The 12,435-nt window shown below is 46.5% G+C and overlaps 1 protein-coding gene across 1 annotated transcript in view; it reads right to left on the bottom strand.

Annotated features, from left to right (window-relative positions):
• The window catches only part of Srrm1 (serine and arginine repetitive matrix 1), a 31,875-nt gene extending 27,016 nt beyond the window's left edge, over positions 1-4,859 (bottom strand). Inside the window, 1 exon segment of the mRNA XM_040756368.1 lies at positions 4,708-4,859. Within this exon segment, the coding sequence (XP_040612302.1) occupies positions 4,708-4,728 (21 nt within the window). The 5' untranslated portion in view covers positions 4,729-4,859.
• Between the last annotated feature and the right edge of the window lie 7,576 nt (positions 4,860-12,435).

The following is a 12,435-nucleotide window of genomic DNA, read 5'->3' as shown; positions in this document are numbered from 1 at the left end:
GGCCATTAGTACTGCCTTTTGTTTTTAAGACAGGGTTTCTCTGTATTGCTTTAGAGCCTGTCCTGGAACTTGATTTGTAGACCAGGCTGTAGATAGAGATCTGCCTGCTTCTGCCTCCCAAGTGCTGGGTTTAAAGGTGTGTGCCACCAACACCAGACCTACTGTTTGCTTTTTAAACAATCATGTGTGTACAAAAGTAATAAAGGAATTTTCATAACTTAAAAAAAAAAAGGAAAAGAAAATCGTTTGAAGTCAGTTTGGTCTACAGAGAGTTCCAGAACAGTCAGGATGGTTACACAGAGGAACCCTGTCTCAATACTCCCCGCACTTTGTGCACACATACAAAAATCTTAGTTTCTTTTTGTTAGCTCAGACCAGCCCTCAAACTAACAGCAATTTTCCTGTCTCAGTTTCCCAAGAGGAGGCTTGAATCACCATACTGGTGATTTCAAAGTTAAAAAACAAAACAAGCCCCCAAAACCTTTTAAAGTTTCCACTTATTTACCACATTATAATGCCCTTCTAGTTTTCTGGGATTTCTAAAAATATTTGTCTATGTTTTGCCTATATTATGTCTGAGCCATCTACCCAAACCACAAAGTAAAATTCTTTAATAGCAAATAAAGGTTGTGACTTTTAAACACCATAGCTAATATTCAGATATAATGTTTATCTTTTTCTAAATGTAGTTGACACATAAAGCACCTATAGTTTAGTATTACAAATGTACATCCTTAAGAAGTCAACCAAACACAGCAACACTGAGAGTAAGACACCCTGTCCACATCAATGTTAAGTCTGACATGTGTGCTTCTGCAGATCTGTTTAAATGAAAACACTGAAATATTTTTACGTTTTATTTCCCCCCAAACAGTAACACTGCTTGCAAGATTACAATGGCACAAGAGCACCCCAAGACTACAATGTTTTAGCCTGACACAACTTTAAAAATGTGAAGAGATAGGCAGGAAGCGTGGCATTGAGGCTAGCCTGGTACAACACACCAAGTTCCAGTCAACATAGCAAAATACTATCAAAAGACCAAAATTGAAGGCTGGGGATATATACCCCAGTGGCAGTGTTTACCCAGCATGCAGGAAGCTCTTGGCTTAATCCCAACACTTCATAAACCAGGTATGGTGGTGCCTGTAATCCTAGCACTAGGGATTTGGAAGGCCAGAAGTTCAAGGGCATCTTTAGCTCCAGTTGAGAGAGATACAGGAAACCCAGTATGTTCTGAGACAGTTACATGCCAAGGCCAAAAATGTGTGGCACAGTAGTGCACACCTATAATCCAAGCACTGGGGAGTTTATGAAGACCAGAAATTATTCTCAACTGCTCTGTTCAAGCCACTGATTCTTTCTCAGAGAGGAGAGGAAAGAATGGGGATGGGGTGGGGACAGGGAAAGACACTATGAATTAATGAACTTGAAGCCAGGTGAGGTGGCATTCTTCTGTAATCCTAAAACTTCAGACAAGAGCAGAGGCTTGGGGTTCAAGTCAACCTCGTTAATATACCAAACCTGAGGACTACAATGAGACCCTGTCTGGAGTTCATGAAAACTAAACCATCAAGTCATCAGAGCAGCAAGGAAGTAGATTGTTGTTTATTTCACCCTTCCTCCAGGCTCATCTACAGACTGGCTTGCTGGCTGGCTTGATGACCGGCTACAGTTCCTTGGAAAGTGATCCAAGAAAACTTTTGTTTGGGCTGATAATACAGCAAAGTGGCAAGAGCACTTAGCATGTAGGATGTCCTGGGCACAGTCCCTAGTACTGTAACAACAAAATTACTGTTTGCTTATGGTATCCCATCCCAGCATTCAGGAGGCAGAGACAGGAGGGTCTCTATGAGCTGCAGGTCAGCCTGGCCAACATAGTGAGTTCAGAACCAAACAGTTTTGTTTGAGAAGGTAAAAAAAACCTGCAGTTGTTAGTGTGTCAGCTCTGCTACTACTCCATCATGTGTCCTGAGAACACACAACCTAATCTCATGTTTCTCAACATGCAAAATCAGGGGCAGGAACCAAAAAATAAAGCTGAATGCCTGGGGTGATAGGTATATTGATTATCCTCATCTGATCATGACATGGCAAAGTGATAAAATGCCACACTATATCCCCCAATTAACTATTGGATGCTAGTTAAAGATCAAACCTGCCAGGCAGTGGTGGTGCACATCTTTAATCCCAGAGCCTGGAGGCAGAGACAGGTGATCTGTGAGTTCAAGGCTAGCCTGTCCTGTTCCAGGACAGCCAGAACCACAAAGAAACCCTGTCTCCAAAACCAAAACAAACCCCCCATTAAAATACCTGGAAAGTGATCCAGAAAGGCTATAGCTGAATGACATAACACTTGGCTAGCACAAAGCCTTGGGCATGGTGGCTAGTACTGCAAAGACAGTACTGCAAAGACAAAAAAAGTTTTAAAGAAAAGAAATGTTTTAGGCTGGAGTAGTGGCCTACACCTTTAATCCCAAGGATGACTGGGGAAACAGGTGATTTCTAAGAGTCCAAAGCCAGCCTGGTCTACACACCAAGATCCTGTCAACTAGCAGGGCAGTAGTGGCTCACACCTTTAATGCCAGTGCTTGGGAGGTATAGGCAAGTGAATCTCTGTCTTGAAGGGAGAAAAAAGATACTGTAAACTGCCTCCTCAAAAATATAACAGAAATTTACCTTGCATGGCTGTTGGATATATGGGAAATGATCTACATCAAGTGCCCAACACAAGGGCAGCTCTTCAGTAAATTCCACATACCATTTCTACCTTAAAATTTTAGTCAGATTCTGGTTGGCAGTGTACTAGATAATTAATCTAAAATCTTAACTCAGAGCTTAAATGCAGTCAACGCCTCCATTTAGACAGGTGTGAGACAAATGTCTGGAATTCTAGCACTTGGGATGTCAAGGCAGGACTCTGGGTGAGTGAGAACCCAGTTTCAAAACAGCTGCCCCAGCAACCAACCCAGTGACAACAAAACTATCCAACCCAGGGACAACAAGACTATTTCGTTTAAGGAAATGCTGAGTATATTTTTAAAAACTGATTCTTTTCCAGATTCTGTCCATTTCAAAGGAAAACTTTGTCTAAAATTGACTCTTCAGATCACTTTGTATTCTTCATTCAAACTACCTCCCACTAGAAATAACTGACAAGGCCAAGCATTGGTGGGGTGTGCCTTTTAATCCCAGCTCTGGGGAGACAGCTCAAAGCCTATTATAGTTCCAGAAACAGCCACAGAGAAACCCAACAGTCTCGAAAAACCAAACACCAAAAACCAAGGGAGAGAGAGAGAAAACTAGTAGACAAGTGAAACAAGTAAGCCTTCAATTGCTTTAAAGTGTAACTTCTGTGTCCTAAGAAATAACCGGAGTATTCACTATAAAATACAAGCTCACTTGAAATTATCACCCTCCAAATACTTAACCCTCCTAGTGCTTGTATGATGTTAAAAAACAAGTGGCTAAGCGCTCTAGGTTAATGCTTGGAATAATATTGTGAATACTAGTTTGCTGTGCCAAGATATTCAAAAGTGCTGAAAAGGGAACCAAGAGTCCTGTTCACGTCAGGCAAGCTCTCATGAACTACATACATACCCAGTCACAAGAGGCATCCTCACTAACCCCTTCCTTCTAATTTTTCCTTTAATAATGTACACAAACTACGAATGACATGCTCGATCCAGGGAATGCAAAATTAAGTCGTACTACAGTTAGCTGGGATTTAAACTTCTACCAAGCAGTCTGCGTATGGTTCTACTCTGCATTAAAAGAATTAGCAAACCCTAACGAGATCGTTGTTACTCAACTTTTAATCCTACAAGTGTCCGTTCCAATCCACCTGGATCTCGACCTGTAGCAAATTTCCTTCATGGGTGGATGGCTCCCACCTAATAAACTGTCTTAGCCTGAGATCTGTGAACCAACTCCAACAAGAAAGCGTCCCCTGCCTGGACCTACGATAGAACCACCGGACTCCAAACAGCGGCGGCTGGGAAAGGGTGCGGGCGAAGAGCGGGAAGAGGAATGGGTTCACACCGTCATCTGCTTCCACCCTGGCGCACACATTTCGCCCTAAAAGCCTCCGATTCAAATGTTTCAACTACATTATTATCTAAGTTCCCCCTCCCGAGGAGCTATCAAATTGGGCGGGAGCGCTCACGAACTCTGACCCCACGCCTCCGCAAAGGCCTAAGACCCGGAGGGTGGACGCTATACGCGGGGACACACGGTCGCTAAAAAACCAAAAAAACAAAAAAAACCCTCTCCTCCAGAAGCTCTCTCGGGACGGACCCCCAAACCGTACTACCGGTGCCCCGCAGCCGCTTCAGGCTTCTCCACCGGCCTCCCCCTAGGGACTTCCTCCTCGGGGCTCCACTAGGCCCCAAGCCCCGAAGGCCGGCGCGGCGCTCGGCCTGCAGGCCCCGCCAGGCGGCCGGTGAGGTTCCGCTCTGGCCCATTCCCGCCGCCATTTTCCGGCCACCGCCGCCGCGTAGGGGGACGATCCCGAAGGAGGAGACTGCGCAGGGGCGCACCGGTGTCGGCCGCAGCGCCGCGGGCACGATACGCCGGCCCCAAGCCCCCTCAGCGTCTCTAAAACCTCCCTCCACGGGCCGCCGTGTCCCGAGTTTGAACCCCCTGTCGGGCCTGACAAACAAGCCTCTCGCCTTCCCCCCGCTCCCAGATCCCCGCGGTTCTACTTACGCGGAAGAATCCCGCGTCCATCTTGCTGCCTCGCTCGGAGATCGCTCCCTATCCCAGTGTGCACCGCGTCGCCGCGACGGAGGGCGGGACCGGCAGAAGGGAGCCCAGCGCCGGGATGCTGCGCGCGCCTCTACGCACTCCTCCCGCCCTCCCGCGGGCCTGCGGCTGCGCCTGCTCAGTTTTCCAAGAGAACGCCACGCATGTGCGGGCCCACCAGGCCTCAACCAATGGAAATAAGAGGGCGAGTCCTTGAGTCGCCCCACCCTGCAGATCCTTTTGTGGCGCGTGATCAGCCTTGTTCGCGCGACGGGAGGTGGTCCTTCCTGCGACCCGTAGTGGGGGAAGGCCCTGGGGTGGATGGGGACGTCTTGGGAGAGAAAGGTTGCCCAGGGGTGGTGCTGGTGAGGCGCCCCGGTACGCCGGTTAGAAGCTGGCTACCTCCAGTGTTGTCATTGTCACAGTTGGGGAGATGTGTGTAGGCTTCAGATTGCCGGTGAGATTGACCCTGGCGTGTCAGCACTAGTGAAATCCGCGTGCTAGCCGGATGTGCGTCGCCTCTGGCATGTGCTTGAGGTGTCCATTGGTTACGTTTCTGAAACCATGCTGAAGGGCAGGAAGGGGAAGAGGGGCAGGGCTTCCAGAATGTCCACCAAGCGCTTTCTCCCTTTTTCGGAAAAGCTTTATCGGGACACCTTGTATCAGTCCCTCATTCACAGACATGCTCAGCTCTCCTTTTTTTTTAAAGTCTGGAAGTGGGTATGTCTGCCGTGGGGGCGCCGCGTGCCATGTGAACACCCGCACTTCCCCAGGCACTTTTTCCTGGGCTTCAAACTTCACACATACACCCTTAGACCTTCCCACTTGGACGGCCATAGACATCGCAGAACAGACCTAACTGGGCTTATCCAGGCCATCAAAACCAGCAATCAAGCAAAAAGCAGGGAGGTCAGGCGGGCTGCCTCCGAGTCTCCTCTGTCTCTGTAGGTGCCAATAGCTTTCCTTTTGTTTAGGACCGACCTTGCTAAAGACCACTTTCCAGCACATAGCGCTTCTAAGCCATCAGGAAACCCACGTGTCACTATGATGGGGGTCCAAGATCCCTTTATCTGATTCGAACTCTTGCATTAACCCTGTAACAGATAGGTCCCTATACCTGACCTTTCCACCCAGCATCCATTCCAAATGAGGTCCGAAGAGTTGCACTGTTGAAAAGTAGGCACTCGTTGGGCAATGGTGGCATTCAAGCACTCGGGAGGTATTTTTATTGTCTTTCTTTTTTGATTCTCTTAATTGTGGGCCATGGTGGGGCAAGCCTGAAATCCCAGCACCAGGGTGGTAAAGGCAGATGGAGTCCAAGGATTCTGAGTATAAAGCCATCCTGGACATAAAATCATGTCTCAAATGCTGGGCATGATGATGCAGGCCTTTAACCCTGGCACTAAGGAAATGGGGAAATCTGAGTTCCAGGACATCCTCTCAAAAATACATATATATTTTTTCAGGTTTATTTATTATGTATACAGTGTTCTGCCCACATGTATGCCTGCAGGCCAGAAGAGGGCACCAGATCAAATTATAGATGGTCCTGAACCACTATGTGGTTGCTGTGAATTGAACTCAATAGCTCTTGAAGAGCAGTTAGTGCCCTTAACCGCTGAGCAATTTCTGAAGCCCCTACACGTATATTCTTTAAGACCCTTTGTTTTTATATGTATGGGTCTGTCGTCTGCCTGTGTATCTGTGCAACACATGCATATCAACTACCCAAGGAAGCTTGGAACTGGAGTTATAGACTGTGGTCAGTCACCTTGTGGGTGCTGGGAACCAAACCTGGGTCCTGCAAGAGCAACAAGTACTCTTAACCGCTGACCCATGTCTAATCTCCTTTTTCCTTTCTTTCTAGAGTTGAGACAGGCTCTCACTGTGTAGCCATGGATGTCGTGGAACGCACTCTATAGATCAGGCTGTTCTCCAACTCAATGGAGATCCACCTGCCTCTGCTTTGGGAATGCTGATATTAAAGGCATGCCCCCACCACCCCCAGCCCCTTGCTTTTTTTTTTTTTTTTTTTTTTTTTTTGGTTTTTCGAGACAGGGTTTCTCTGTGCACCACCAACGCCCGGCCAGCCCCTTGCATTTTTAATACTGGCCTTTCGAATACTGTCTGGAACTATGTAGGAATACATTATCAATTCTTCTTGCCTCCAGGGTTGATGTTTCACCGTATCTATAGCCGAAGTGATTTTCTAAGATGATTATCTGTATCCTGTCAATTTCAATTTAAAACCCTGCAGTGGCTTTCTATTGTCCTCCAGATAAACCCCAAACTGCTTACTGTGACAAAGCACTTCATGATATGGTGTAAGCTCCCTTCTCCACCTTCACTCATGGGCCAGTTCTTCCTGTTTGTATCCTCAGGATTTAGACTGTGAACACTTGAGCCATATCCTTGCCCCACACCCACCCACCCCGTTCCTGACTTTTAAGTTGACGCTGTTTCAAACACAGACATTTGTCTGGTTGTGAACAGGTTGGACTTGAAATGGCAGTTTCTTTTAGCCTGTAAATCTGTAAACTGACAAAGACTAAAAAGTAACTGAACACAGGGAGCTCTAAGCTAGATTAGTTAGTGAACCGCTGTCTCAAAGAAAAAGGCTACTCAGTTGTCATTTCTTCTTCCTCTTCTTCTTCTTCTTCTTCTTCTTCTTCTTCTTCTTCTTCTTCTTCTTCTTCTTCTTCTTCTTCTTCTTCCTCTACTACTTCTTCTTCTAGATTTATTATATATACAGTGTCTGTTTTCATGTATCACTGCAGGCCAGAAGAAGGCACCAGATCTCATTACAGCTGGTTGTGAGCCATCATGTGGTTGCTGGGAATTGAACTCAGGACCTCTGGAAGAGCAGCCAGTGCTCTTAACCTCCAAGCAGTCTCTCCAAATGTCATTTCTTCAGATGAACCTGTTCTGACCAGCCTTCCTAAAATGGTAGCTGCCCTCCCTCATAGCATTTTGCATGTACTTGGCAGTGTTGCTTACTTTGTTTATATTTGTACTGCCTTTCTGCTTTTCTTTTCATTTTTCTTGCTCTTCAAGATGAGGATTGAATTCAGGCCTTTGTGTAGTCAGGCAAGTACTCTACCATCTAAACTATGTATTTAGCCACTGTTAAAAAATGTTTGCTTTGCTGGATGGTGGTGGCACACGCCTTTAATCCCAGCACTCAGGAGGCAGAGGCAGGAGGATCTCTGTGAGTTCGAGGCCGGGCTGGACCGACAGCCTCCAAAACAATGCAGAGAAACCCTGTCTCGTAAAACCAAAAAAAAAAAAAATGTTTGCTTTAACCTGGCATTGGTGTCCCACACCTTTAATCCCAGCACTGGGAGGCAGAGGCAGGTGGATCTCTGTGAGTTTGAGGCCAGCCTGGTCTACAGAGCAAGTTCCAGGACACCCTCCAAAGTCACAGAGAAACCCTGTTTTGGAAAAAAAAAAGTTTGCTTTTGAGCCAGTGTGATGGCACATGCCTTTAATCCCAGCACTTGGAGGCAGAGGCAGAGGCAGAGGCAGAGGGACCTCTGAGAGTTCAGAAGACACTGCAGAGAGACCCTGTCTAAAACTAATTAGTGAAGTTAGCTTCTGAGATGGGGTGTCAGAGAGTTTCTCTGACTGACCAAACTTGTGTTTTAGCCCAAAGGACATAAGGAGCAGCATCGCAGTTTCCTGAGTAAAGGTGCTTCTAGGCTGGTACTGCAAACCTGGACTGACCCGCCTGTCTACCTACATTCCTTCCTTCCTGTCTGTGAGTCTTGGGATATAACTCAGTAGTAGAGTGCTTGCCCTGGGTCTCATCCACAGCACCACAAGGAAAATACAGGTAAGGAAGCTCTGTGAGCATCAGTGAGGATCACACATAACCGATTATCCCCAAACTTTAAACAATAAATTGTCATCCTGAAGTTTCCATTTCTGTGGGTCAGGAATCTGGAGTTGCGTAGGTGAATGGCTCCAGCTTAGGTCTCTCAGGATGTTGGCTACAATCCACATGGCCGTTGGCAAGCAGCCTCAGTCCTTTGCCATAGTGTGCTGTCCCCAGGGTATCTTCAGGAAGTGGCAACGTGGCTTTCCTCCGAAGCAGGTGCTCCAAAAAAGAACAAGTATGAAAGAGCGTCAATAGACATACAATACAGCTTTACAATATCCTATTAACTACACTGATTACCCCTTCAGCAGTGGGAGGATTACACAAGGCAGAGGAGCCAGGCATGGGGCACATGCCTGTAATCACAGCCCCTTGGCAGACACAGGTAGGAGGATTAAAAGTTACAGGCCAGTCTGAACAACCTAGGGAGAGACTGTCATAAAAATAATAAAAAGCTGGACATTGGTGGCGCAGGCCTTTAATCCCAGCACTCTGGAGGCAGAGGCAGGAGGATCTCTGTGAGCTTCAGGCCAGCCTGGTCTACAGAATGAGTTCCAGGACAGCCTCCAAAACAATACAGAGAAACCCTGTCTTGAAAAAACAAAACAAAACAAAAAGTCCATGTTTTCCTCCTACTAGACATTGATGCCAGTGGGGCAAGGCCGGGGCTGTTAGCCAGGACTAGAGAACAGGAAGCACCTGTGGTTATTGGATGACAAGCAATGCACAGAGATCTGTGGCGGCTGGGGCCCAACAGGTGGGGACATGGTTCTGTGGTCTTGAGAAAAGTGTGTGTCTTCTATTCTGAGACCCATTGTCCCCTCAGGACTTTTTTTTTTTTTTTTTTTTTTTGGTTTTTTTGAGACAGGGTTTCTCTGTGGCTTTGGAGGCTGTCCTGGAACTCACTCTGTAGACCAGGCTGGCCTTGAACTCACAGAGATCCGCCTGCCTCTGCCTCCCGAGTGCTGGGATTAAAGGCGTGTGCCACCACCGCCCGGCTCCCCTCAGGACTTTTAAACATAATCTGTCCCCTGAGTTTGAGCCCACTGTTCCCTCCAAGCCTGCCTTACCCCTCCCATCTTGTTCCTTTTGTTTGTTTGTTTTTCAAGGCAGGGTTTCTCTGTATTGTTTTGGAGGCTGTCCTGGGATTCTCTCTGTAGACCAGGCTGGCCTCAATGCACAGAGATGCGCCTGCCTCTGCCTCCCGAGTGCTGGGATTAAAGGCGTGCGACACCAACGCCCAGCTCCCATGTTGTTTCTTTTGTTGTTGTTATTTTCTTGTCTATTGTCTTCTTATTTATTGTAACAGGGTCTCATGTAACCCAGGCCAGCCTCAGTTGATGATGACCCTGAACTCCTGCACCTGGCAGATGGTACTGACTGATAGATTAACTGGTTGTAGATTGAATGTAGGAGCTTACACATGCTAAGCACATTCTCTATCACTGAACTATACCCAGCCCCACCTTATCTTTTTGTGCTGAACCTTTTTGTTTCTTGGATTTTGTTGTCATTGTTTGAGATGGTTTCTCTGTGTAGCCCTGGCTATCCTTGAACTTGCTTTGTAGACCACCAGACTGGCCGAACTCACTGACTGCCTCTGTTTCCCTAGTGCTGGGATTAAAGGTGTGTGTCACCACCGCCTGACTAAAGTCTAAAATTTTAACAGACACGATTAAATGAGGCCCATTGTGCCATTTACAACTTTTGCAAAAGGCCTATTCATAAGGCAGCCAGGCACGTCAGGATGGAAGGGTGTCCCAAGTCAGTCCCCCTGGCTAGGACTTAGGGACATTTGTGGGGCAGGGAGGCAGGATTTGTGACAGCGTTGGGAAAGGTGACTGGAGAGCATTTCTAGGTTTTCCCTCAGTTTCAAGTAAAACTGTACCCAGGTGTGGTGGGGCTCACCTTTAATCCTGCTCTCATGAGGCAAAGGCACACAGGCACCTGGCCTACGTAGCAAGTTTCAAGCTAGCTAGGGCTGTGTAGTGAGACACTCCTATACGTAAGAAAAGATGGGCCGGGGTATGACTCAGCATTTAAGAGCATGTACTGTTGTTCTTCCAGGGGACCCAGGTTTCTTTTCCAGCATATAGCTCCAAAGTATCTGAACCCCTCTGGCCTCTGTGGACACCTACATGCACATGGTGCTCATAAACTCATATAGGCACACACACGTCCACATAAGTAAGAATAAATGTTTTAGCCAGACATGGTGGCACACACCTTTAATCCCAGCTCAACAACAAAAAGCAAGGAAAGGCTAGAGGTACGGCTCAGAGGCAGAGTGATTGCCTAGTATATACGAGGACCTTGCTTCAATCCTCAGTACATCAAATGCAGAAAAACAAACAAACAAAAAACTCCACAACCTAAAATGCACACGGCAAACAAATAATAAATATAAATAAAAAGTTAAAACTAAGTGTGAAAAACAGCCTGCAAGTAAACGTCAAGAGTCACTAGATGGCACTATTTCCTCTCAGGCTAGTGGGTCTCTGGGCAGGCGGGACTTGTTAGAAATGAATGATTTGATTGTTGTTTTATGCTGGGCCCTTGCTTTGCTTTCTTAAAGAAGGGACTCAAAGGAAGTGTGAGGCCTGGAGCTTGCAGGGAGGATGGAGCAATAGGCACCTACGGAGAGTAAAACCTTGTTTCTTGTTTACCCTTTAAAGATCTCTGCAGATATTATAGTTAGACATTACTTGTGTGTGTTGTTTGTTGGTAATGTTTTATTTTTTTGAAACTAGGTCACATGTAGCCCAGGCTATCCTCTTATTTTCTATGTAATTTAGGATGACCTTGAACCCTTGATTCTTCTCCACCTCACACAGGCTAATTTAAAATAAGAGTTGAGCAGGGTAGTGGTAGCACAAGTCTTTAATCCTAGCACTCAGGAGGAAGAGGCAGGTGGATCTCAGTGAGTTCAAGGCCAGACTGCTCTACAAAGTGAGTTCCAGGACAGCCAGAACTTTTGCACAGAGAAACCCTGTCTCAACAAACCAAAAATTACTAAATAAATAAATAAATAAATAAAATAAGGCTTGAGCTGGGCATAGTGGCGCATACCTTTAAACCCAGCACTCGGGAGGCAGAGGCAGGCGGATCTCTATGACTCTGAGGTCAGCCTGGTCTACAGAGTGAGTTCCAGGCCAGCTAGGGCTGTATAATGAGACCTTTTTTCAATAATAAATATATTAGATAAGGGCTGGACAAGTAAGAGGAATGCCAGCTCAGGGGTATTCCATATCCCATACCTCTGACCTCTTCAGACACTCATGTGCACACACCCACACACAGACACACCCATGATTAAAAGTCATTTTAAAAATTAAAAATAAGTAGGTAAATACATGAATAAATAGCTAATTTTGGCACAGTAATAACAGGGTTGTTATATGCTGAGTTCCCTCCCCTCCCTTTCATATGTAAAGCCTCCCAACTTGAAGAACATTACCCTGTTTGGAGATTGGGCTTTCAAGAGGTTGTTGAGTTACAGTGAGATCATTAGGGGGGCCCTACTCTGGGGTGACTGCTGTCCTGTTATTTGGGCCTTCTGGGCTTTGGTGCTGTTATGGCAGCTCTAGCAGGCTTTGGGCTCTATATCCACTTTACAGATGAATCCCAGCAGAAGGGAGTTGTCACACAGCCAGCATAGAAGCAGAAACCAGCTTCTGGATCTGGTCCATGGACTTAGGGTTGTGCCAAGATCTGACACCCTCACACAGACATACATGCAGGCAAAACATTGATGAAACTTTTTTAAAAAGGAGGTTTTGTGCTTGTCACTCTGGCTTTTCTCTTTTTCTCTTTCA

Source organism: Mesocricetus auratus, unplaced genomic scaffold, assembly GCF_017639785.1.
Source record: "Mesocricetus auratus isolate SY011 unplaced genomic scaffold, BCM_Maur_2.0 Super-Scaffold_100014, whole genome shotgun sequence".
Taxonomy (NCBI): domain Eukaryota; kingdom Metazoa; phylum Chordata; class Mammalia; order Rodentia; family Cricetidae; genus Mesocricetus; species Mesocricetus auratus.
Note: the sequence above shows the minus strand (reverse complement) of the source record. Positions and strands in the feature narration are given on the sequence as shown.